The sequence below is a fragment of the Heteronotia binoei genome, chromosome 16 (genome assembly GCF_032191835.1).
Source record: "Heteronotia binoei isolate CCM8104 ecotype False Entrance Well chromosome 16, APGP_CSIRO_Hbin_v1, whole genome shotgun sequence".
Taxonomy (NCBI): domain Eukaryota; kingdom Metazoa; phylum Chordata; class Lepidosauria; order Squamata; family Gekkonidae; genus Heteronotia; species Heteronotia binoei.
Window position 1 is genome coordinate 56,215,223 of NC_083238.1, and position 23,536 is coordinate 56,238,758.

Here is a 23,536-nt window from a genome sequence, read left to right on the forward strand (position 1 = left end):
AAGCCCAGAAACGAAACGGATTTGAAAGAGTCCGAGCCTGTGTCTGAAACTGAGATGTATGAACAGTGGGAAGAAAATGAATAGAGAGCTATTACAGAAGACTGTGATAAGGGGACTCCAATGGCAAACTCATCTTGACCAACCCAATGGCCCTGAGTGCTAGCAGCTTCTGTTTGCAACAATTGAAATATATACCCTTATCAGAGCTAAGCTAGAGTGTCCCATACAATGATGGAAGGGCAAAAAAAAAATAATTAAAAAGACAAAACATATCCAAGCAGAAGAGCAAGATATTCACCGAGGGTTGTGCCCACAAACGATACCACCACTAGAACCATGGAAAGATGAATTCACCACCAATGCTCCCTCTAGGCTGCAGAGTCTTGTGAGCAAAAAATCGACTTTGTGAGCCACTGACATTAAAGTTCAGCTACTGCATAAATTGAAGAAGAAGAATATTGGATTTATATCCCGCCCTCCACTCTGAATCTCAGAGTGGCTCATAATCTCCTTTATCTTCCTCCCCCACAACGGACACCCTGTGAGGTGGGTGGGGCTGAGAGAACTCTTACAGCAGCTGCCCTTTCAAGGACAATCTCTGCCAGAGCTATGGCTGACCCAAGGCCATCCCAGCAGGCCCAAGTGGAAGAGTGGGGAATCAAACCCTGTTCTCCCAGATAAGAGTCCGCACACTTCACCACTACACCAAACTGGCTCTTGGTTTGCTCTGGGGTCTTTTTTACTGAGTAAGACAAAAATGTGTGAGACGGAGGCTGAAAAACTGTGAGCTAGCTCACACTGACTCAGCAGGAATGCAGAAAATTCCTCTTCAGAAACACAGATACAACCCACTCCTCCGAAGCATCCTGCTGAAATGAAGAAGAAGATGATATTGGATTTATATCCCGCCCTCCACTCCGAAGAGTCTCAGAGCGGCTCACAATCTCCTTCCCCTTCCTCCCTCACAACAGACACCCTGTGAGGTGGGTGGGGCTGGAGAGGGCTCTCACAGCAGCTGCCCTTTCAAGGACAACCTCTGCCAGAGCTATGGCTGACCCAAGGCCATGCTAGCAGGTGCAAGTGAAGGAGTGGGAAATCAAACCCGGTTCTCCCAGCTAAGAGTCCGCACACTTAACCGCTAAACCAAACTGGCTCTCCATGAGAAGGTTCAGCCACTCCGATAACTCCTCTGAGCGCTCACCTGAAGTCATTATGACACACTTGTTATAAATAAGCACAGGGCTAATATTCTTGGATCAACTTTTCTGCTTCCACAGCAAATCAACCTGCTTCCGCTGCAAACCAGCATACTCCCATTCGGTATCCTGAACCAATGGAATATGCTCCTCAATGGTATTCTCCTAAGGTTCGATGCTTCACCTCCATCTTAAAACAAAATAAAAACTGGAACCGTTCAGAACACATTGACACTGATGCTGCATACAGAGCGATGTCAAAATATCCCACTTGCAGGTGCAAAGAATGAGGGGAGATCCATATATATATATATTTTTTTCTGGTGGTGTTTCAATAGCGGATGCAGAAACTGAGACCCAAACTGTAGGAGGATATATGTGGGGTTGTGGTAACATTCCAGGTCTGGTTTCTGTTTGCCGTGTGAAACAGGCGAAGCGAGTTGCAGCCCCGGGGCAGATAGCGTGAAATCCAATGGAGGCCCCGCGGAGACGAGGAGCGTGAGAGCGGCGTAAGGCTAGTGGGGAATCGGTCAATGTTGTCACATAATGCCAGAATTAAACCACACAACTGCTGGCCTTTCAATCTGAAATCTCATACAGAGTACCTCTAAACTTCCAGTTGTGAAAAAAAGAAATCAAGTCTGTGCAGTAAAAAAAAAAAAAGTGAAAATGCTACCGATTTCGGTCAGGACATGAGAACAAAAAGAAATTATTTTCATCTCGGTGCCATGAGAAAGTTAGGAACAGTAGATGGAGATAGAGCCCCGGTTCAGTTGTCAGCAATACAAAATCTAACCAGAAGCCGTACGGTTTCCTGAATATCTCTTTAAAAAAAACAACACCCTGCTTTTCATAATCGTTTAGTTTCACTAAAACGCAGAACATCGTTTCATGAGCAAAATCTAAACAGCAGGCAATCCAAGGAGCGCAAGAAAGCCACCCCACAAATCCACTAACAATCTAGGGGAAGATCTCAGCCAATTCAGGCGGGGGTGGGAAGAATATGAAACGATTCCTACCTCCATCCCCAGAGCCGGAGCCTGCATCTGTAAGAGAAAAGAGGAAAATAATAATGTACATACAATAGGACAATTTGTATATATGTAATGTCGCATCCTGCTTTGCTAACAGTGCAGTGATAGACAGACAGAGAGACAGATGGACGGACAGATAGATGGATGGATAGATGGATAGATAGATAGATAGATAGATAGATAGATAGATAGATAGATAGATAGATAGATAGATAGATAGATAGATAGATAGATAGATAGATGATGGATGGATGGATGGATAGATAGATAGATAGATAGATAGATAGATAGATAGATAGATAGATAGATAGATAGATAGATAGATAGATAGATCAAATGGGTAGCCATGGTAGTCTGTCATCAGAGGATGAGCCTTTGTGAGTCTCTGCTCACTTTCCCAGATATTCAGTTATCTTCAGGTATCTTCAGGTGATCAGTGACTCATGAAAGCGTCTACCCTGCCACCTGGGGATTGGCAAGCCTAATATCCTGCCCTATACTCTGAAATAGGCAAGAAGCTGGAAATAAACGTGACTTGCCTATGTCACCCAGAAGTGACGTAGGCACATTAGTGGCATCACAGGGGGACAGCCTGGATTTTGGGTAATACTCTATGGTAGAAGCTAATACTCTATGGTAGAAGTTTTGCCCATAAGCCAGAGCATTGCCCTCAACATACCCAACATTCCTACGGAACTTCTGAATGACATAGGCACATCATGTCGGATTTGGTTTCTTTCCTCCCTGCTCCCGGTAAGTTCACCCCATCCTCCACCAGCAGATCCGGCAGACTCGACAACCCAATTTGGGCCTTTCCCTTTCTCCAGGTAAGTTCCCGCATCAGGGTCGGCCCTAGACTGTCTGGCACCCTAGGCAAGGCTAATTTCTGGCAACTTCGCCCTCCCTGCACACACCAATAACATCACAGAGTCACAATGGGGTGCCCAATTAGAAGAATGCAGATTTATACCCCGCCCTTCTCTCAGAATCAGAGACTCAGAGTGGCTCACAATCTCCTGTATCTTCTCCCCCCACAGCTCAATGGCCCATCCGGTCCAACACTATGTGTCACATTGGTTTCAAAAAAGAGAGACTGAGAGAGCTCTCAAAAAAGTTGCCCATTCAAGGACAGAGGGACTCACAATCTCCTTTACCTTCCTCCCCCACAACGGATACCCTGTGAGGTGGGAGGGGCTGAAGAAGATGAAGAAGAAGATATTGGATTTATATCCCGCCCTCCACTCCGAATCTCAGAGTCTCTGAGCGGCTCACAATCTCCTTTATCTTCCTCCCCACAACAGACACCCTGTGAGGTGGGTGGGGCTGAAGAAGAAGATATCGGATTTATATCATAAGAACATAAGAGAAGCCATGTTGGATCAGGCCAGCGGCCCATCAAGTCCAACACTCTGTGTCACACAGTGGCAAAAATGTTATATACACACATACACTGTGGCTAATAGCCACTGATGGACCTGTGCTCCATATTTTTATCTAAACCCATCTTGAAGGTGGCTATACTTGTGGCCGCCACCACCTCCTGTGGCAGTGAATTCCACATGTTAATCACCCTTTGGGTGAAGAAGTACTTCCTTTTATCCGTCTTAACCTGTCTGCTCAGCAATTTCATCGAATGCCCACGAGTTCTTGTATTGTGAGAAAGGGAGAAAAGTACTTCTTTCTCTACTTTCTCCATTCCATGCATTATCTTGTAAACCTCTATCATGTCACCCCGCAGTCGACGTTTCTCCAAGCTAAAGAGTCCCAAGCGTTTCAACCTTTCTTCATAGGGAAAGTGCTCCAGCCCTTTAATCATTCTAGTTGCCCTTCTCTGCACCTTCTCTAAAGCTATAATATCCTTTTTGAGGTGCGGCGACCAGAACTGCACACAGTACTCCAAATGAGACCGCACCATCGATTTATACAGGGGCATTATGATACTGGCTGATTTGTTTTCAATTCCCTTCCTAATAATTCCCAGCATGGCATTGGCCTTTTTTATTGCAAACGCACACTGTCTTGACACTTTCAGTGAGTTATCTATCATGACCCCAAGATCTCTCTCTTGATCAGTCTCTGCCAGTTCACACCCCATCAACTTGTATTTGTAGCTGGGATTCTTAGCCCCAATGTGCATTACTTTGCACTTGGCCACATTGAACCGCATCTGCCACGTTGACGCCCACTCACCCAGCCTCAACAGATCCCTTTGGAGTTCCTCACAATCCTCTCTGGTTCTCACCACCTTGAACAATTTAGTGTCATCCGCAAACTTGGCCACTTCACTGCTCACTCCCAACTCTAAATCATTTATGAACAAGTTAAAGAGCATGGGACCCAGTACCGAGCCCTGCGGCACCCCACTGCTTACCGTCCTCCACTGCGAAGACTGCCCATTTATACTCACTCTCTGCTTCCTATTACTCAGCCAGTTTTTGATCCACAAGAGGACCTGTCCTTTTATCCCGCCTTCCACTCCGAATCTCAGAGTCTCAGAGTGGCTCACAATCTCCTTTATCTTCCTTCCCTACAACAGACACCCTGTGAGGTTGGTGGGGCTGAAGAAGAAGATACTGGATTTATATCCCGCCCTCCACTTCGAATCTCAAAGTCTCAAAGTCTCAGAGCGGCTCACAATCTCCTTTATCTTCCTCCTCCATAACAGACACCCTGTGAGGAGGCTGGGGCTGAGAGGACTCCCACATCAGCTGCCTTTCAAGGACAACTCTCCCAGAAGCGCTCCCAGAAGTTCTCCCAGAAGCTGACCTTTCAAGGACAACTCCTGCAATAGCTTTGACTGACCCAAGGCCATTCCAGCAGCTGCACATGAAGGAGTGGGGAATCAAATCTGGTTCTCACAGATAAGAGCCCGCACACTTAACCACTACACCAAACTGGCTCCTGGTACCCCAGAAGGCTGGCACCCTAGGCAATTGCCTCGTTTGCTTAGTGACAGGGCCGGCAACCCTATTTTGTTGACATGTCCAAGTTTTGCGTAAAAACCGAGCGATACGGCAACCGAGCGATACGGCAGCCCTATAAACTGGAAGATAATCTGGATAAGGAGCGAGATAGTAAGTGCGTTAAATAAATGAGTAAATAAATGTTGTAATAGCTGACAAAAGGTAGATGATCAGTCAATACTACCACTTTGTTATGTTGCCTCGTAATCGAATGTGAAAAGTACATTGGAAATGATTGGGAAGCCGCAGTTTAACAGGAAATTTAATCTTCAAAAACAGGGTGCGTTTTTTTTTAAAAAGCTAATCCATTTGATGAATACGAATGAAAAATCAGACCGGCTATGCAGATCAGAGCTGCGTCTCAGCAACGATTCAGTTCTCAAACGCTCTTCAGTTGTCACACCCTTGTTAGAAAAGCAAACGAGGAGCTTGCAAACTACCAAATTGGGATTCCGGCGGAACGCCGAGAATCAGAATCTCAATTTCTCTACGGTCAGATCTCATTAATCTAGCTCGGTTTGCAACCTTCCATCATCATTCCAACGTTCCTTTTGAATCTTTCTTTTAAACGACATGCTGAAACCTCCCAAATTGCAATTAAAAACCCCCATGCATGCCTTTAAAAAAAATGAGCCAGCAAGGAATTTAGAGCAGGGGTCCCCAACCCGCAGTCCAAGGGCCAGTACCAGTCCATGGCCTGTTAGCAATCGGGCCATGAGTTATATAATTATTTCATTATATATTACAATGTAGTCATAATAAGAATAAAAAGAAGATGACATTGGATTTATATCCTGCCCCCCATTCTGAATTTCAGAGTCTTTGAGTGGCTCACAATCTCCTTTACCTTCCTCTCCCACAACAGACACCCTGTGAGGTGGGTGGGACTGAAGAAGATGAAGAAGAAGATATTGGATTTATATCCCACCCTCCACTCTGAATCTCAGAGTCTCTGAGCGGCTCACAATCTCCTTTACCTTCCTCTCCCACAACAGACACCCTGTGAGGTGGGTGGGACTGAAGAAGATGAAGAAGAAGATATTGGATTTATATCCCGCCCTCCACTCCGAATCTCAGAGTCTCTGAGCGGCTCACAATCTCCTTTCCCTTCCTCTCCCACAACAGACACCCTGTGAGGTGGGTGGGACTGAAGAAGACGAAGAAGAAGATATTGGATTTATATCCCGCCCTCTATTCCGAATCTCAGAGTCTCTGAGCGGCTCACAATCTCCTTTACCTTCCTCTCCCACAACAGACACCCTGTGAGGTGGATGGGACTGAAGAAGATGAAGAAGAAGATATTGGATTTATATCCTGCCCTCCACTCCGAATCTCAGAGTCTCTGAGTGGCTCACAATCTCCTTTCCCTTCCTCTCCCACAACAGACACCCTGTGAGGTGGGTGGGGCTGAGAGAGCTCTACCCAGAAGCTGCTTTTTCAAGGACAAGCTCTGTGAGAGCTATGGCTAACCCAAGGCCATTCCAGCAGGAGGAGTGGGAAATCAAACCCGGTTCTCCCAGATAAGAGTCCACACACTTAACCACTATACCAATCTACTAGAAATAAAGTGCACAATGCTATCATCCCAAAACCATCCTGCCCCACCCTGGTCCGTGGAAAAATTGTCTTCCACAAAACCAGTCCCAGGTGCCAAAAAGGTTGGGGACCGCTGATCTAGAGAGTGGGGTCTGTGACAGGCATTTTGACCACATGATGATTTGCCTGTCTGGTGCAATGGTTATGGACAGGGGTGGAATTCTAGCAGGAACTTCTTTGCATATCAGGCCACACACCCCTGATGTAGCCAATCCTCTTACAAAAAAGAGCCTTGTAAGCTCTTGGAGGATTGGCTACATCAGGGGGAGTGTGGCCTAATATGCAAAGGAGCTCCTGCTAGAATTCCAGGCCTGATGTAGCCAATCCTCCAAAAGCTTACAAAAAAGAGCCTTGTTAGCTCTTGGAGGATTGGCTACATCAGGGGTGTGTGGCCTAATATGCAAAGGAGCTCCTGCTAGAATTCCACCTCGGTTGTGGACATCACACACTGTTTAGTTAGGCTGACGGACATGCTGAGGAGGAACCAACAGTCATGGAGCACGTTGGCACCAATGACATGGGGAAATGTAGTTGTGTGGTGCTGTAGGAAAGGTTTAGGTCATTAAGCAGAAAGTTAATGGTCAGGACCTCAAAGGCGGTCTTCTCAGAAGGGCTGCCAGTTCCACATGTGGGGACAGCTAGACAGACACAGATCAGGGGGCCTTAATGTGTTGATTAGAAAGTAGTGCCAGGAGAAAAAGTTTAGATTAGTTAGAAAAAGAAGAAGAAGTGTCCGGGTCACACAGGCCTGGTCTCTCCTGGCCCCCTGGCAACCCAGCACCCCCAAGACTGCCCGTCCGGCCTACCTTGGCTGCTGGAGGTGGGCATCCTGGGGCATCGGGGGAGGTGCGAAATGGCAGGACGCCTCTGGGCCTCGAGGGGGTGTGGCGGGGCCGAGCAGTGCAGTCAAGCCACGGAGACCCAGGCAGCTCCGGGACTAGCCGACGGGAGCCAAAGAAGGCGAGCGTCGCAGAGGGGCAGAGGAGGAGCCCCCACCCCAGACAGAACCCAATGTCCAGCTCCAAGGCTGATGCGGCACAGCTGCTGGCCGCGCCCCAACCCAACGCAACAGGGGCCGAGCCACCCGGGGGGTGGGGCCTGAAGGAAGAGGAGCACCAATGGGAGGGGAGGAAGGGTGATGGAACGGATGGCGAAGGAAGGGAGAACACACACGGAAGTGGGAACAGCTGTCTAAGGGCAATAAAGGAGGAGGGAATGCTGTTGGCCGGGGAGGAAGTAGCGAAGAAAGGAGCTGAGGCTAAGACGGTAGAGAGAGAGAGGGTGAGAAGGCCAGCGAGCGCATCACTCCGCGGGAGTGGGAGCTGCATGAAGCAACAGAGCTCACCCTCCCATTCTGAGGCCACAAGCATCCCCCTCCTGGGCCTCCTCCCGCCACGGCCGACGCCCTGCCAGCCGAGGATGTTGACAGGGGGCGCCACAAAAAGAAGAAGAAGAAGAGGAGGAGGAGATTGGATTTATATGCCACCCGTGGCGCAGAGTGGAAAAGCAGCAGTACTGCAGTACTGTGATCTGAACTCTCTGCTAACGACCTGAGTTCGATCCCAGTGAAAGCTGGTTCAGGTAGCCGGCCCAAGGTCAACTCAGCCTTCCATCCTTCCGAGGTCGGTAAAATGAGTCCCCAGCTTGCTGGGGGGAAAGTGTAGAGGACTGGGGGAAGGCAATGGCAAACCACCCCATAAAAAGTCTGCTGTGAAAACGTTGTAAAAGCAACGTCACCCCAGAGTCGGAAACGACTGGTGCTTGCACAGGGGACCTTTCCTTTCCTCACTTGGAGTCTCAGAGCATTTTACAATCCCCTTTCCCTTCTCCTCCCCACAACAGACACCCTGTGAGGTAGGTGGGGCTGAGAGAGCTCTTTTGTAGGACTGCTTTTGAGAAATCAGCTCTTTTAAGAACTGTGACTGACTCAAGGTCACCCACAGGTGCTTGTGGAGGAGGAGTGGGGAATCAAACCTGGTTCTCCCAGATTAGGGTTTGCATACTTAACCACTACACCAAACTACACCAAACTGACAAGCTGAATTTGTACAAAGAAGACAGGCTTCACCTGAACCAAAAGGGAACCAGGCTGCTGTTGATTAATATCAAAAAGGTAGCAGAGCGGTTTTTAAACTAATCCCAGGGAAAAAGCTGACAGGAACTGGGGAGCCTCTGATTCTGGACAAATCAGTCTAGAAGGATGATTGCAAAAGCACTCAGGTAAGATTGATAGGAGTGTACTAGAACCTGGGAGTGAGGACATGATGGCAACTGAAGGCCATGTGTGGCAACTACGGGACTGGCGTACTGGGGAGGGAAACACATTATAGATGTCTATATGCCCCTCGTGGATTGCTTTCGAGCTGTGGTGCTGGAGAAGACTCTTGAGCGTCCCTTGGACTGCAAGAAGATAACATCAGTCAGTCCTAAGGAAAATCAACCCTGACTGTTCCCTGGAAGGTCAGACCCTGAAGCTGAAGCTCAAATACTTTGGCCACCCAATGAGAAGGGAGCCCTCACTGGAGAAGACCCTGATGCTGGGAAAGACACAAGGCAAAAGAAGAAGGGGACGGCAAAAGATGAGATGGCTGGACAGCATTACGGATGTGACTAACATGAATTTGAACAGACTTCGGAGGATGGTGGAAGACAGGAGGGCCTGGCGTGATTTTGTCCAGGGGGTTACAAAGAGTCAGACTCGACTGTGCAACTGAACAACAAAATATGCCAATGCTGGAAGTCTCCAAGCTAAGATGGGGGAGCTGGAGCATTTGGTGTTCAGTAAATTAGATTTAGTAAGTATCTCAGAAACATGATGGAATGGAGAAAATCTATGGGATGCAGTTATTCCTTGGTATAAGCTCTATGGGCAGGAAAGGGAGGGATGGGTTGGTGGTGTTGCTGTGTTGTACATCGAAGAGGGCATGGAATCAAATAAGTTAAAAAATATCAGGAGAATTAACTCCCCAACAGAAGTGATATGAGTGGAAATACTGGGCCTGGAGGGTTACTTAAAAGTGGGATGTACCATCGTCCACCTGATCAAACCCTCGAGGCTGATCTTGAGATGGTGAGGGAAGTAAGGGAGATGCCGTGAGCAAATAATGTTATTATACTGGGAGACTTCAACTACCATCACATTGATTGGGTAAGCATGTCCTTGAGTCTTGCTGTAGAATGATACCATAAATAACTGGGGCAGTGATGCTCTGTCTTCTTGGTGCTTGGCGGCGGGCAACAATGAGAGGGCTTCTAGTGTCCTGGCCTCACCAGTGGACCTCCTGATGGCACCTGGGTTTTAGCCACTGTGTGACATAGAGTGATGGACTGGATGGACCATTGGCCTGATCCAACATGGCTTCTCTTATGTTCTTATGACTATGCATTGGAATTGGTAACCCTATATTTGTCTCATATGGAACATGTATGTCCCTACTGTTTAATTTACCAAGGGCAGGGATTTCTTTCTGGCCCTGAGCCCTAGCAGTCAATGGGAAATTCTAGATTTCTTTAGGGTTCTGTTTCTTTCCTGGGGTCTCTGGAAGTTCAGTCTGTGAGTGAGGAGCTGGAAGACACATCTTGCCTCTAATTCAAGTGTATATATCCATGCACCAGTATATTAGAGGTTCATGCATTGTGCGGCATTCAGTTTCATTGTACTGTGACTGGTGTGGAACAAAAGACCCTAAAACACAGAATCATAGAGTTGGACCTCCAGGGTCATCCAGTCCAACCTCCTGCACAATGCAGGAAACTCACAAACACTTCCCCCTAAATTCACAGGATCTTCATTGCTGCCAGATGGCCATCTAGCCTCTGTTTAAAAACCTCCAAGGAAGGAGAACCCACCACCTCCCGAGGAAGCCTGTTCCACTGAGGAATCGCTCTAACGGTCAAGAAGTTCTTCCTAATGTTGAGCCGAAAACTCTTTTGATTTAATTTCAACCCATTTGTTCTGGTCCTACCTTCCAGAGTCACAGAAAACAATTCCACACCATCCTTCAGATGACAGCCCTTCAAGTACTTGAAGATGGTGATCATATCACCTCTCAGCCACCTCCTCTCCAGGCTAAACATCCCCAGCTCCTTCAACCTTTCCTCATAGGACTTGGTCTCCAGACCCCTCACCATCTCCGTCGCCCTCCTCTGGACCCATTCCAGCTTGTCTATATCCTTCTTAAAATGTGGAGCCCAAAACTGAACACAATACTCCAGGTGAGGTCTTACCAGAGCAGAGTAAAGCTGTTCTGAACAATAAATACATGATACAAGCACCATATTGAAATCTGCATATGAATGAACGATTACTTGAGGATGCTACCTTGAACTTCACAGAGCATGTCAAGTATTCTGAAGGACAATTATGTTTTTCTAGCATAATTTTAACCAGAAGAACAAAGGCTTATCTTGGCTTTTAGATGAATAGAATAGTCTCCTGACAGGTAACAGAGAGGGTGATCTTCAGTCTCGCACCACAAAGCTTACATCTATGGTGACCAACCTCCAGTTGGCACATGGAGTCCTTCTAGAATTACAACTGATCTCAAGGGACCGAACAGACATTACAAAGATCCCATATCTCCATCTAACGATAAAATGAAAATAAGACGCGTGCCTCAATTTGCCTCAGGAGGCAGGGTGGAGAAACCAGGGTGGTTTTGAAACCAGGGCTTTTTTTGTCGCAGGAACTCTTTTGCATATTAGGCTGCACCCGATGCAGCCAATCCTCCTAGAACTTACAGTAGGCCCTGTACTAAGAGCCCTGTAAGCTCTTGGAGGACGTGTGGCCTAATATGCAAAGGTGTGTGTGGCCTAATACACATCAGGGGTACGTGGCCTAATATGCAAAGGAGTTCCTGCTACAAAAAAAGCCCTGTTTGAAACCAAGCATAGATAGAAGGGTTAACCTTCCACTTTCTTAGTCTCAAGACAAATAGAGGCTGCACAATTACTGTATAGATGGGTGGAGACGTGTCATGCCTCCTTCAGCCTGAACTGCACATGAGGGCAGGCTGGCCATTCGTTCATTTGCAGTGGGTAAACCCTCACACTTTAGGGTTGCCAGGTCTGTGTTGGAAAATACCTAGAAACTTTGGAGGTGCATCCAGGAGAAGGTGGGGTTTGGGTAGGCTTGCCAATCCCCAGGTTCCAGCGAAGGTTCTTTCACTTTCCCAGGCTCCTTCCCACACCCAGTCAGCTGGCCGGCAGGGTGAAGCCCCACCCCCAAAGCCACCATGTGACTTTCCACCTCCGGAGGCTTCAGCTCCGATTGAAAGGCTTCTTCTTGGGATGGGGTGTCTGTGTTACTTTGAAGACGTTGGCAGCAACTCATGAGTAGAGAGGCCAATTCCTCGCTTCAGAATCGCCAGAAACGGGGTGGGGGGGAGGGAAACGTCTGCTGTGCACTTCATTATTCCCTATGTGGAGATCGATTTTCATAGGGTATAATGGGGAATTCATATGGAGGTTTTGAGGTCTCTGGGGGGGCTGTTTTTTGAGGTAGAGGCACCAAATTTTCAGTATAGTATCTAATGCCTCTCCCCAAGGTGCCCCTATCCTTCATTATTTCCTATGGAAGGAAGACATTTAAAAAGATGTGCTGTCCCTTTAAATGTGACGGCCAGAACTCCCTTGGAGTTCAATTATGCTTGTCACACCCTTGCTCCTGGCTCCACCCCCAATGTCTCCTGGCTCCACCCCCAAAGTCTCCTGGCTCCACCCCAAAGTCCCCAGATATTTCTTGTATTGAGCTTGGCAACCCTATGTTTGGAGAGGGGAGGGTAGGGTAGGGTTGCCAAGTCCAATTCAAGAAATATCTGGGGACTTTGGGGGTGGAGCCAGGAGACATTAGGGGTGGAGCCAAGATTATGGCTGTGACAAGCATAATTGAACTCCAAAGGGAGTTCTGGCCATCACATTTAAAGGGACGGCACACCTTTTCAATTCCTTCCTTCCATAGGAAATAATGAAGGATAGGGGCACCTTCTTTTGGGGCTCATATAATTGGACCCCCTGGTCCAATCTTTTTGAAACTTGGGGGGTATTTTGGGGAGAGGAACTAGATGCTATACTGAAAATTTGGTGTCTATATCCCAAAAAACAGCCCCCCCCCCGAGCCCCAGATACCCGTGGATCAATTCTCCATGATTTTCTATGGGAATAAATCTCCACAGGGAATAACAGAGTTCCCAGCAGACATTTCCCTCCCCTCCCCCCGCTTTCTGATGACCCTGAAGCGGGGGGAGAGCCTCCAAACCGGGGGATCCCCTGCCCCCACCTGGGGATTGGCAACCCTAGGGGAGGGGCCTCAGCAGGGTCAAGTGTCATAGAATCTACTCTTTGAAACAGCCATTTTCTCTAGAGGAGCTGATCTCTGCTAGCTAGGCTTCCCAATCCCCAGGTCCCAGTGGGGGATCCCCCGGTTTTACAGGCTTCCCCCCGCACAGCCACCATGCAGCTCTAAATTTCTGGCAGGTTTAGAAACCTGTAAACAGGTCCCTTTCAAAATGTGTGTGCCTTTAAAGTTGAGCAGGAAGTACTTCAAGGGAAGGGTCAGCAACACAGTCCCTCGGTTTGTTTTGCTTTCGTTTCAGAGCAACTAAGTGTGTGTGTGTGTGAGAGAGCCGCATAGCCCCTGTTCTTTTCAGATGCTGTTGTGGAGAAACCAGACCCAGTAAGTTTGTGTGTGTGTGTGTGTGTGTGTGTGAGAGAGAGAGAGAGGGTTGCCAATCCCCAGGTTTGGAGGCTCTCCCCCCACTTTAGGGTCATCAGAAAGTGGCAGGGGGGCGGGAAAGGAAATGTCTACTGGGCAATTATTCCCTATGGAGAACGATTCCCATTGGGAATAATGGGGAATTGATTCACAGGTATCGGGGGCTCTGGGGGCGGGCGTTTTTTTGAGGTAGAGGCACTAGTTTCAGAATAGCATCTATTGCCTCTCCCCAAAATGCCCCCCAAGTTTCAAAACGATTGGACCAGGGGGTCCACTTCTATGAGCCCCCAAAGAAGATGCCCCTAGCCTTCATTATTTCTTATGGAAGGAAGGCATTTAAAAAGGTGTGCTGTCCCTTTAAATGTGATGGCCAGAACTCCCTTGAAGTTCAATTATGCTTGTCACACCCTTGCTCCAGGCTCCACCCCCAAAGTCCCCAGATATTTCTTGAATGGGACTTGGCAACCCTACTGCTAGCTGGAGATCAGTTGTAAAAACGGGAGATCTCCAGGCTTCACCTGGAGGCTGGCAACCACACCACCTTTAGTTCCAGTCCTCCAGCCTTAAGAAAATGAGGAACAAGAGAAAAAACAGCTGGAAAATAGTTTCTGCAGGGATATTCTAGGAATTTCTTAATGTCTTTTGTGGTTATTACCATAGAAATTAATGGAATTCCTACAGCGTCATCTGGAAGAGCCTTAACCTCCTCCCCAAATTCCATCCTCTCTCCAGGAATCATCTTTAAAGTCTCCCAAACATTCGCCGAGGCCTTGATGGGAACTCGACCACAAAGAGCATAACATTGTGAAACAAATAAATATTTTAAAGAACTGAAACAGCTTCTTGAGTTCTGAAAGATAACACTGAGTAGAGGTCAAGAATCGATAGTTGCTCCTACCTGGGTGCCAAAGTGTCAATTATTAATTGGGGACTAATATAGCAGCTGCCGAAGTGAGGCATACTTATATGGTTTTAGCATAGGGTTACTAATCCCCAGGTGGGGGCAGGCGATCCCCCAGTTTAGAGCCCCCCCCCACTTCAGGGTCATCAGAAAGCAGGGGGGAGGGGAGGGAAATGTCTGCCGCATACTCCATTAATCCCTATGGAGACTGATTCCCATAGGGTATAATGGAGAATTGATCCACGGGTATCTGGGGCTCTGGAGGGGCCGTTTTTGAGATAGAGGCACCAGATTTTCAGCATAGCATCCAGTGCCTCTCCCCAAAATACCCTCCAAGTTTCAAAAGGATTGGGCCAGGGGGTCCAATTCTATAAGTTCCAAAAGAAGGTGCCCCTAGCCAAAGAAGGCATTGAAAAGGTGTGTAGTCCCTTTAAATGTGGTAGCCAGAACTCCCTTTGGAGTTCAATTATACTTGACACAACCTTGTTCCTGGCTCTACCTCCCCCCCCCCCAAAAAAAGTCTCCTGGCTCCACCCCCAAAGTCTCCCGATATTTCTTGAATTAGACTTGGCAACCCTATGGTAGCAATATTCCACACCGAGTCCCATAGACCTACCAGTCGCGCAGGATCCTTCGGACGCCACGAGGATTTCACTCTGTTGCTTGCAAGCAGCTTGTCTCAAGTAGCATTCGTTCTGATAGGTATCACCATTGGAGCCACACACTGGCACGTAGTCACTGTTGCACTAAGGAAAGGAAGGAAAGCAATTGCGCGATTAGTAAATCAACCGAGACGAGAACATGCTAAATTCTATCCCTAGTCCCAGCCACACGCATTTCATTTCAAATACATGACAAAGAATAGTCTAAGACAGCAATCTTGATTTATTCTTCCGAACCTATTATCCCAATGGAAGAGAAATATTCCTATTTTAAAGGAGTTAATTTCTCTGCTGCTTAATGCGGCTAAATTCACTATAACCTTGCACTGAAAATTAAAAGCCATGCCCTTCTATAGATATTTGGTTGGATAAATGTTGGGAGTACTTTCTTTTAGATAAAATCACTTGCAACTTGGATAGGAAGAGGTCTTTAAAACAGAGGTCAAATATTTTAGTAAAGTGGTCCCCTTTTCTGGGTTATTTTTCACATGGAAAGTTTGGTTCAAATGAGCAATGTATGCGGGTTTGGCATTAGTTTGTGTTATTTGATTACTGTTTGTAATCTGGGTTTCTTTAGGGGTTTTTAAAAAAATTATTTTTATTTATTTCTGCGGATTTATATTCCGTCCTTCCCCAAATTGGGCTCAGGGAGGATTCCAACATATCAAACAGTAACACCAATAATTACACTATTATAATAAAACATTTAAACAATTTTTGGTGACTGGATGGGTTGCATCTTGTCTGTATAATTTTGTATATGATTCTGTGTGTGTCTCTGTATTTTGAAATAAACTTGTTTGAAATTTAAAAAAAAGATAAAGAAGGAGAAACCACTTCCAGTTTTTGGGTATATGCCTGTCATGATCCTGGGCCTAGTGAGGCCTGCAAGCCCCAGGGAAGCCTGCTTAGGAGTTACTGGGAAAAGCCTACATCTCCCAGGATCCCCTCTGTCCCTCTGAATGGGTAACGAGTAGGGTTGCCAAGTCCAATTCAAGATATATCTGGGGACTTTGGGGGCGGAGCCAAGAGACTTTGGGGGTGGAGCCAGGAGACATTAGGGGTAGAGCCAAGATCAAGGCTGTGACAAGCATAATTGAACTCCAAAGGGAGTTCTGGCCATCACATTTAAAGGGATGGCACACCTTTTCAATGCCTTCCTTCCATAGGAAACAATGAAGGATAGGGGTGCCTTCTTTTGGGGCTCATAGAATTGGACCCCCTGGTCCAATCTTTTTGAAACGTGGGGGGTATTTTGGGGAGAGGCACTAGATGCTATACTAAAAATTTGGTGCCTCTACCCCAAAAAACAGCCCCCCCAGAGCCCCAGATACCCGTGGATCAATTCTCCATGATTTTCTATGGGAATAAATCTCCATAGGGAATAACAGAGTTCCCAGCAGACATTTCGCTCCCCTCCCCCCCCACTTTCTGACGACCCTGAAGCGGGGGGAGGGCCTCCAAACCGGGGATCCCCTGCCCCCACCTGGGGATTGGCAACCCTAGTAGCGAGGGTTTTGGAGGGAAACAGGCCCAGAGTGGGTCCTGGGAAGAGAATATATAAAGGCCAAGCCCAAGAAGTGGGTGTTCTTTTCCTAGGAGGCAGAGCTGAGGAAGAGCTGCTGCCAGGGAGAGTCCCTTACCCTGTGAGGAAGGGTGAGTAGGCCCAGGTCTGACTGAGACAGTTGGGGACAGTAAGTTTAGATGCCTTAGGGCATTTGTTTATTTTCCCCTTCACCCTTTTACCGGTTAATGCACCTTGTTAATTTATATTGCACTAAAATAAATGTTTTTGTTGTTGTTGTTCACTCTGCCTGGTCCTCACGCCTCTTATTTGGCCTAAACTACAGGAGGCCTGAAGGGCTTGGGAGGGGACTCTGGGCCTTCTCAAGGGAAACTCTTAACCCAGAGTGGTGGCAGCAATTCGTAATACCTCCCGGAGTCATGACAATGCTGAATGACTGGGTCAAGAAACAAATGGGAATTTACTCCAATGTAGGCTTCCCAACCCTCCCGCTCTGGCGGGAGTCCCCTGGGTTTGCAGCCTCATCTCCCGGTCTTCAAGAAGTGGGAAGCGGGGGGTGGGGGGTGGAGGGGGGGGGAGAACATACCTGTAGGCTTCATTATAGAGCTCCTGAGCCGTTTGTAAAATGTCTGCCCCTTTAAGGCTGGGCAGGGAGCAGGAAGGGCTTGGGAGAACAGCCCCGCCCTTTCTTTTGCTTTCACTTTCACAGCAAGAGTTCTCCGGAAGAAGATCTGGTAAGTGTGTGTGTGTGTGTGTGTGAGAGAGGGAGGGGGCAGGGGATTCCCTGGTTTGGAGGCCCTCCCCCCTTTTAGAAAGCGTGGGGGGGAGGGAAATGTCTACTGGGCATTCTATTATTCCCTATGGAGAACGATTCCCATAGGGAATAATAGGGAATTCATCCGTTGGTATTGGGGGCTCTGGGGGGGCTATTTTTTGAGGTAGAGGCACCAAATTTTTAGTATAACATCTAGTGCCTCTCCCCAAAATACCCCCCAAGTTTCAAAACGATTGGACCAGAGGGTCCAATTCTATGAGCCCCAAAAGATGGTGCCCCTATACTTCATTATTTCCTATGGAAGAAAGGAATTTTAAAAGGTGTGCTGTCCTTTTAAATGTGATGGCCAGAACTCCCTTGGAGTTCAATTATGCTTGTCACATCCTTGTTCTTGGCTCCATCCCCAATGTCTCCTGGCTCCACCCCCAAAGTCTCCTGGCTCCGCCCCCAAAGTCCCCAGATTTTTCTTTAATTGGACTTGGCAACCCTACTCCAATGGCTCAGGAATATGAAGAGTGGCAGTAGAAACAGACAGGCGTATTGAAGCTGAGGGCAGAGGGAGCCTTACCAACAATGGCATCTTGGTGACATCCCTTTCTCACAATACAAGAACTCATGGGCATTCAATGAAATTGCTGAGCAGTCAGGTTAAAACGGATAAAAGGAAGTCCTTCACCCAGAGGGTGATTAACATGTGGAATTCACTGCCACAGGAGGTGGTGGCAGCTACCAGCATAGCCAGCTTCAAGAGGGGATTGGATAAGCATATGGAGCAGAGATCCATCAGTGGCTATTAGCCACAGTGTGTGTGTGTGTGTGTATACTGGCCACTGTGTGATACAGAGTGTTGGACAGGATGGGCCACTGGCCTGATCCAACATGGCTTATCCTATATTCTTATGTGACACAGAGTGTTGGACTGGATGGGCCACTGGCCTGATCCAACATGGCTTCTCTTATGTTGTTATGTGACACAGAGTGTTGGACTGGATGGGCCACTGGCCTGATCCAACATGGCTTCTTTTATGTTCTTATGTGACACAGAGTGTTGGACTGGATGGGCCATTGGCCTGATCCAACATGGCTTCTCTTATGTTGTTATGTGACACAGAGTGTTGGACTGGATGGGCCACTGGCCTGATCCAACATGGCTTATCCTATATTCTTATGTGACACAGAGTGTTGGACTGGATGGGCCACTGGCCTGATCCAACATGGCTTCTCTTCTGTTCTTATGTGACACAGAGTGTTGGACTGGAGGGGCCACTGGCCTGATCCAACATGTCTTCTCTTATGTTCTTATGTGACACAGAGTGTTGGACTGGATGGGCCATTGGCCTGATCCAACATGGCTTCTCTTATGTTCTTACGTGTGACACAGAGTGTTGGACTGGATGGGCCATTGGCCTGATCCAACATGGCTTCTCTCATGTTCTTATGTTCTTATCCACGTTTGAGAGAAATATTGAGCAACTGCATGCAGCTCTTTTGCCAGTGGCAAGCCATTTTTTGAAAAGCGTGACAATATTTTGAAAAGTGTAACAAATCGGCTGACAAACTAAAGTTCGTTGTAAATTTTGGCCCGTTCACAGTTTGCAAAGTAATATTCGTGAGCTGAAGAACCACCATGAACTTTTACAGAATTTGATGCAGTTTAGGCCTCATTTTGGGCAGGAGTTCACAGGAGCAGAGCTCTGAATCTCTAAATTTTATTGTGCTCTTTCTTTCTTAGCCCCCCACCACCAAATACTTGCTTCTGGGCTCCATTGTTCAAACCCCCTGGGAGAATCTTGTTGAACTCTAAGATTTGACAGACTTTCTAATATTCTTCCCCCACCCCACAAAACAATTGGAAAATAACCAAAACATATAAAGCAGACAGATGGAAATCTTCAGCATGCTACTGTGGCCACAGAGGAAAAAGTCATTTAAAAAGCATGATGGGAGTAAGGTTTTATGATGACAATTATGATCCAAGAAGCATTTTAAGGTAGGTGCTGAGCTGATATAATTTAGTACACCCTCCGGTGATGTCAGGGGTGTGCAGCATTGCAAATAAGTTATGTGAATGAGTTGGGCTAATGAGTTTAAACTTCATTTTCTACAAAATCACCTCTGATCCAGTTCATATCGTCTCATGAGCCATTTGAAGTTTAAACCCCTGCTTTCTGCTCTTCATGAAAAACAGCTCAGTGGTAGGGAGCAGAAAGCAGACGTTTAAGCTTTAAACGGCTCACCGACTGATACAAACTGGGTCACGAACCAGCCTCCCAGTAAACCACAAACTGAACCGAACTGGAAAAATGCGGTTCGTGCCCATCCTTACTCAATGTGGTAGGCAATGCCAACCACAATTGCTGATGCATTATGCGCTGTTGTTGCTCTCTGTCCGGCACAGGGACTTTCAAACTCAGAACTTTGGGTGCAGGGGCCCAACACCATACTCCCTGCTCCACAACAGTCAAAGTCAGATCTAAGCCAGGAACATGCCAGGTGTCTGAGATTCCAGCCAGTTCTACTAACTGAGCACTACCACCACTTAGGGTTTTCCAATGGATCTATCTATCTATCTATCTATCTATCTATCTATCTATCTATCTATCTATCTATCTATCTATCTATCTATCTATCTATCTATCTATCTATCTATCTATCTATCTATCTGTCTGTCTGTCTGTCTGTCTGTCTGTCTGTCTGTCTGTCTGTCTGTCTGTCTGTCTGTCTGTCTGTCTGTCTGTCTGTCTGTCTATCTATCTATGCTATCAAATTTATATCCCGCTCTCCCCTGACAGGGTCAGGACGGCTAACAACAGTTTAAAAACATTAACAATTAGCAAACATAGAATATTAAAAATAAAATATATGCTAAAACATTTCCATACATCAGCAATCATTAATCCATTCATTAAAAGTCCAAGATGGCACATTTCTGAGTTCCATTATATTACTTCAGTGAGATTGTTGAGGCTGTAAGGTAATAGTCACCTCCTCGAACCATTGAAGATGAGTTTGAATAATTCGGTCTTACAGGCCCTGCAAAATTGTGGCAGGTCCCACAGGATCCTGGTGTTTTCAGGAAGGGCATTCCACAAACGGGGGGGGGGGGGGGGGGGCTATTACTGAGAATGCTCAGGCTTTGGTGATAGATAATTGAGCTTCTTTTGGTCCTTGGAGATTTTGAGACCCTGAATATGGTGCTCTCTGGGATACATATGAGAAAAGGCGGTCTTGAAGGTAGACAGGTCCCAGGCCATATAGGGCTTTAAAGGTAGGCGGTAAAATGTGAGCATACAAGATACAAAATAGCGGGGGTGGAATTCTAGCAGGAGCTCCTTTGCATATTAGGCCACACACCCCTGATGAAGCCAGTCCTCCTGGAGCTGACAGTAGGCCCTGCATTAACAGCCTTGTAAGCTCTTGGAGGATCGGCTACATCAGGGGTGTGTGGCTTAATATGCAAAGGAGCTCCTGCTAGGATTCCACCCCTGGGCCACACACCCCTAATGTAGCCAATCCTCCTGGAACTGATAGTAGGTCCTGTATGAAGAGCCCTGTAAGCTCTTGGAGGATCGGCTACATCAGGGGTGTGTGGCCTAATATGCAAAGGAGCTCCTGCTAGGATTCCACCCCTGCAAGATAGAAACCCCTCAAGAGGCACAGGCGCCCTACCAGGTGCCCAGGTTGATTGGAGAGCCACATGTGGCCATCCTGGGACCTGCAGTCTAGGCCAGGCCAGCAGGGGCAGGTGACCAAAACAGCCAGCCAGGGAAGGGCTGGGGTTATATAAGCTCTGCCATCTGACCAAGATTTCCAGCGCGTTCACTGTGAGAATCCTGCTTGGTTATCCTGGATCATCTGCCTGTTCCCAGCTATGCCTCCTGCCTCTGGGTCCATGGCTTGATTCTTGAAGTTGACATTCTGCCGGTCTGCACCTCCCACTTTTGGGCCTACGGATGGCTTACCTGTAGTTGCCAGCCTCCAGGTGGGGTCTGTATATCTTCTTGAATTGCAACTGATCTCCAGACTCCACAGATCAGTTCCCTTGGAGAGAATGGATGGTTTGGAGGGCGCACTCTGTGGTATTGCGCCCCACTGAGGTCCCTTTCCTCCCCAGGCTCCACCCCCAAATCAAAAGGAGTTTCACAACCTGGATCAGGCAACGCTATTAACCCTAGGATCGCTAAGTCCCATTCAAGAAATATCTGGGGACTTTGGGGGTGGAGCCAGGAGACTTTGGGGGTGGAGCCAGGAGCCAGGTTGTGATAAGCATAATTGAACTCCAAAGGGAGTTCTGGCCACCACATCCAAAAGGACCCCACACCTTTTAAATGCCTTCCCTCCATTGGAAATAATGAAGGATAGGGGCACCTTCTTTTGGGGCTCATAGAATGGGACCCCCTGGTCCAATCCTTTTGAAACTTGGAGGGAGCTTTGGGGAGGGGCACTGGATGCTATGCTGAAAATTTGGTGCCTCTACCTCAAAAAACAGTCCCCCCAAAAGCCCCAGATACCCGCAGATCTATGGAATCAGTCTCCATAGGGAATAATGGAGCGTCCAGCAGTCATTTCCCTCCCCCTGCTTTCTGATGATCCTGAAGTGAGGGGAGGGCCTCCAAACCGGGCGATCCCCTGCCCCCACCCGGGGATTAGTAAAACGGAAAAAAACACCGCGTAACTATATGTTGCAATACAAGTGCACAAACACTCTTTATTTAATATTATTCCAAAACTGTTTCAAATGTCTCTTAAAGCAAAACACAGCCTCTGGTTCACAGTCAAAGACCTTAAATATCGTCAGGTATACAATCTGCTGTCATTACATCCTTCTTGTTCACAGATGCAGATCAATCTGGCTGCTTCTTCTTGACAGTCAGTAATTCAACAGGGGCAGAAGAACCATTCGTGCACACCAACGAGATGTGAATAAGCCGTGTGAGCTGTTGCCTTAGCGCAGGTTCCAGATTACAAAAGAATAGTGGCCACTGGAAGTGTAAATGAAACACGTATTAAACCTAGGACTCGTGTAGCTGCTGCCCCTGTTGAATTACTGACTGTCAAGAAGCTGCCAGATTGATCTGCGTCTGTCAACAAGAAGGATGTAATGACAGCAGATTGTATACCTGATGACATTTAAGGTCTTTGACTGTGAACCAGAGACTTTGCTTTGCTTTAAGAGACATTTGAAACAGTTTTGGAATAATATTAAGTAAAGAGTGTTTGTGCAGCTATGGCGAACCTGGGCAGCATAATAAAAAGTAGAGACATCACCCTGCCAACAAAAGTCCGTATAGTCAAAGCGATGGTATTCCCAGTAGTAATGTATGGCTGTGAGAGCTGGACCATAAGGAAGGCCGAGTGCAGAATAGATGCTTTTGAGCTGTGGTGCTGGAGAAGACTCTTGAGAGTCCCTTGGACTAGAAGATCCAATCAGTCGGTCCTAAGGGAAATCAACCCTGACTATTCCCTGGAAGGTCAGATGCTGAAGCTGAAGCTCAAATACTTTGGCCACCAAATGAGAAGGGAGCACTCCCTGGAGAAGACCCTGATGCTGGGAAAGACAGAAGGCAAAAGAAGAAGGGGACGGCAAAAGAGGAGATGGCTGGACAGCATTACTGATGTAAGTAACACGAATTTGAGCAGACTTCGGAGGATGGTGGAAGACAGGAGGGCCTGGCGTGACTTGGTCCACGGGGTCGCAAAGAGTCGGACTCGACTGTGCGACTGAACAACAACAAACACTGCTGTTTCCTATTTGACTACCCACTTGGGGACTGGCAACCATACTATCCCCTATCCCCTGCCAGTGGCCAGGGGAGACCTGGCAACCCTAGCTCTGTAGCACTATAAGTTGCTAAACTCACTCCCTGCCTGCAAGCCCTGCCCCTTCCGGGCTTCACCCGCAAACCCTTCAAGAATTTCCCTATCCCATGTGGCCACCTGTTTTCCCATGACCCTGCAGCCTGCCTTGGGGCAGCCCTTGCAGCTTCAACGGAAGTCTCTTCAGCAGAGAGTTGCCACTCCTTTGGGCCATTTCCAAATGCATTAGTCCTGGGAGTGCAAAAGAAGAGAACCTTCTTTTTGTCTGCTTCTCTTTCCTTCCAAAGCTAATAACAGTGGGGTGGATTTTACCCCTATGCAAAGGAGAATAACTCACCTATTTGATTTATTTATT

At 47.4% G+C, this 23,536-nt stretch overlaps 1 protein-coding gene across 1 annotated transcript in view; it reads right to left on the reverse strand.

Moving 5' to 3' along the window:
• TMEFF2 (transmembrane protein with EGF like and two follistatin like domains 2) overlaps window positions 1-23,536 on the reverse strand; it is a 358,980-nt gene that overhangs the window by 295,353 nt on the left and 40,091 nt on the right. Inside the window, exons 3-4 of the mRNA XM_060257062.1 lie at window positions 15,019-15,148; window positions 2,216-2,242 (exon numbers count right to left, since the gene is read on the reverse strand). Of these exons, the coding sequence (XP_060113045.1) occupies window positions 2,216-2,242; window positions 15,019-15,148 (157 nt within the window). The remainder of the gene's footprint in view (window positions 1-2,215; window positions 2,243-15,018; window positions 15,149-23,536) is intronic.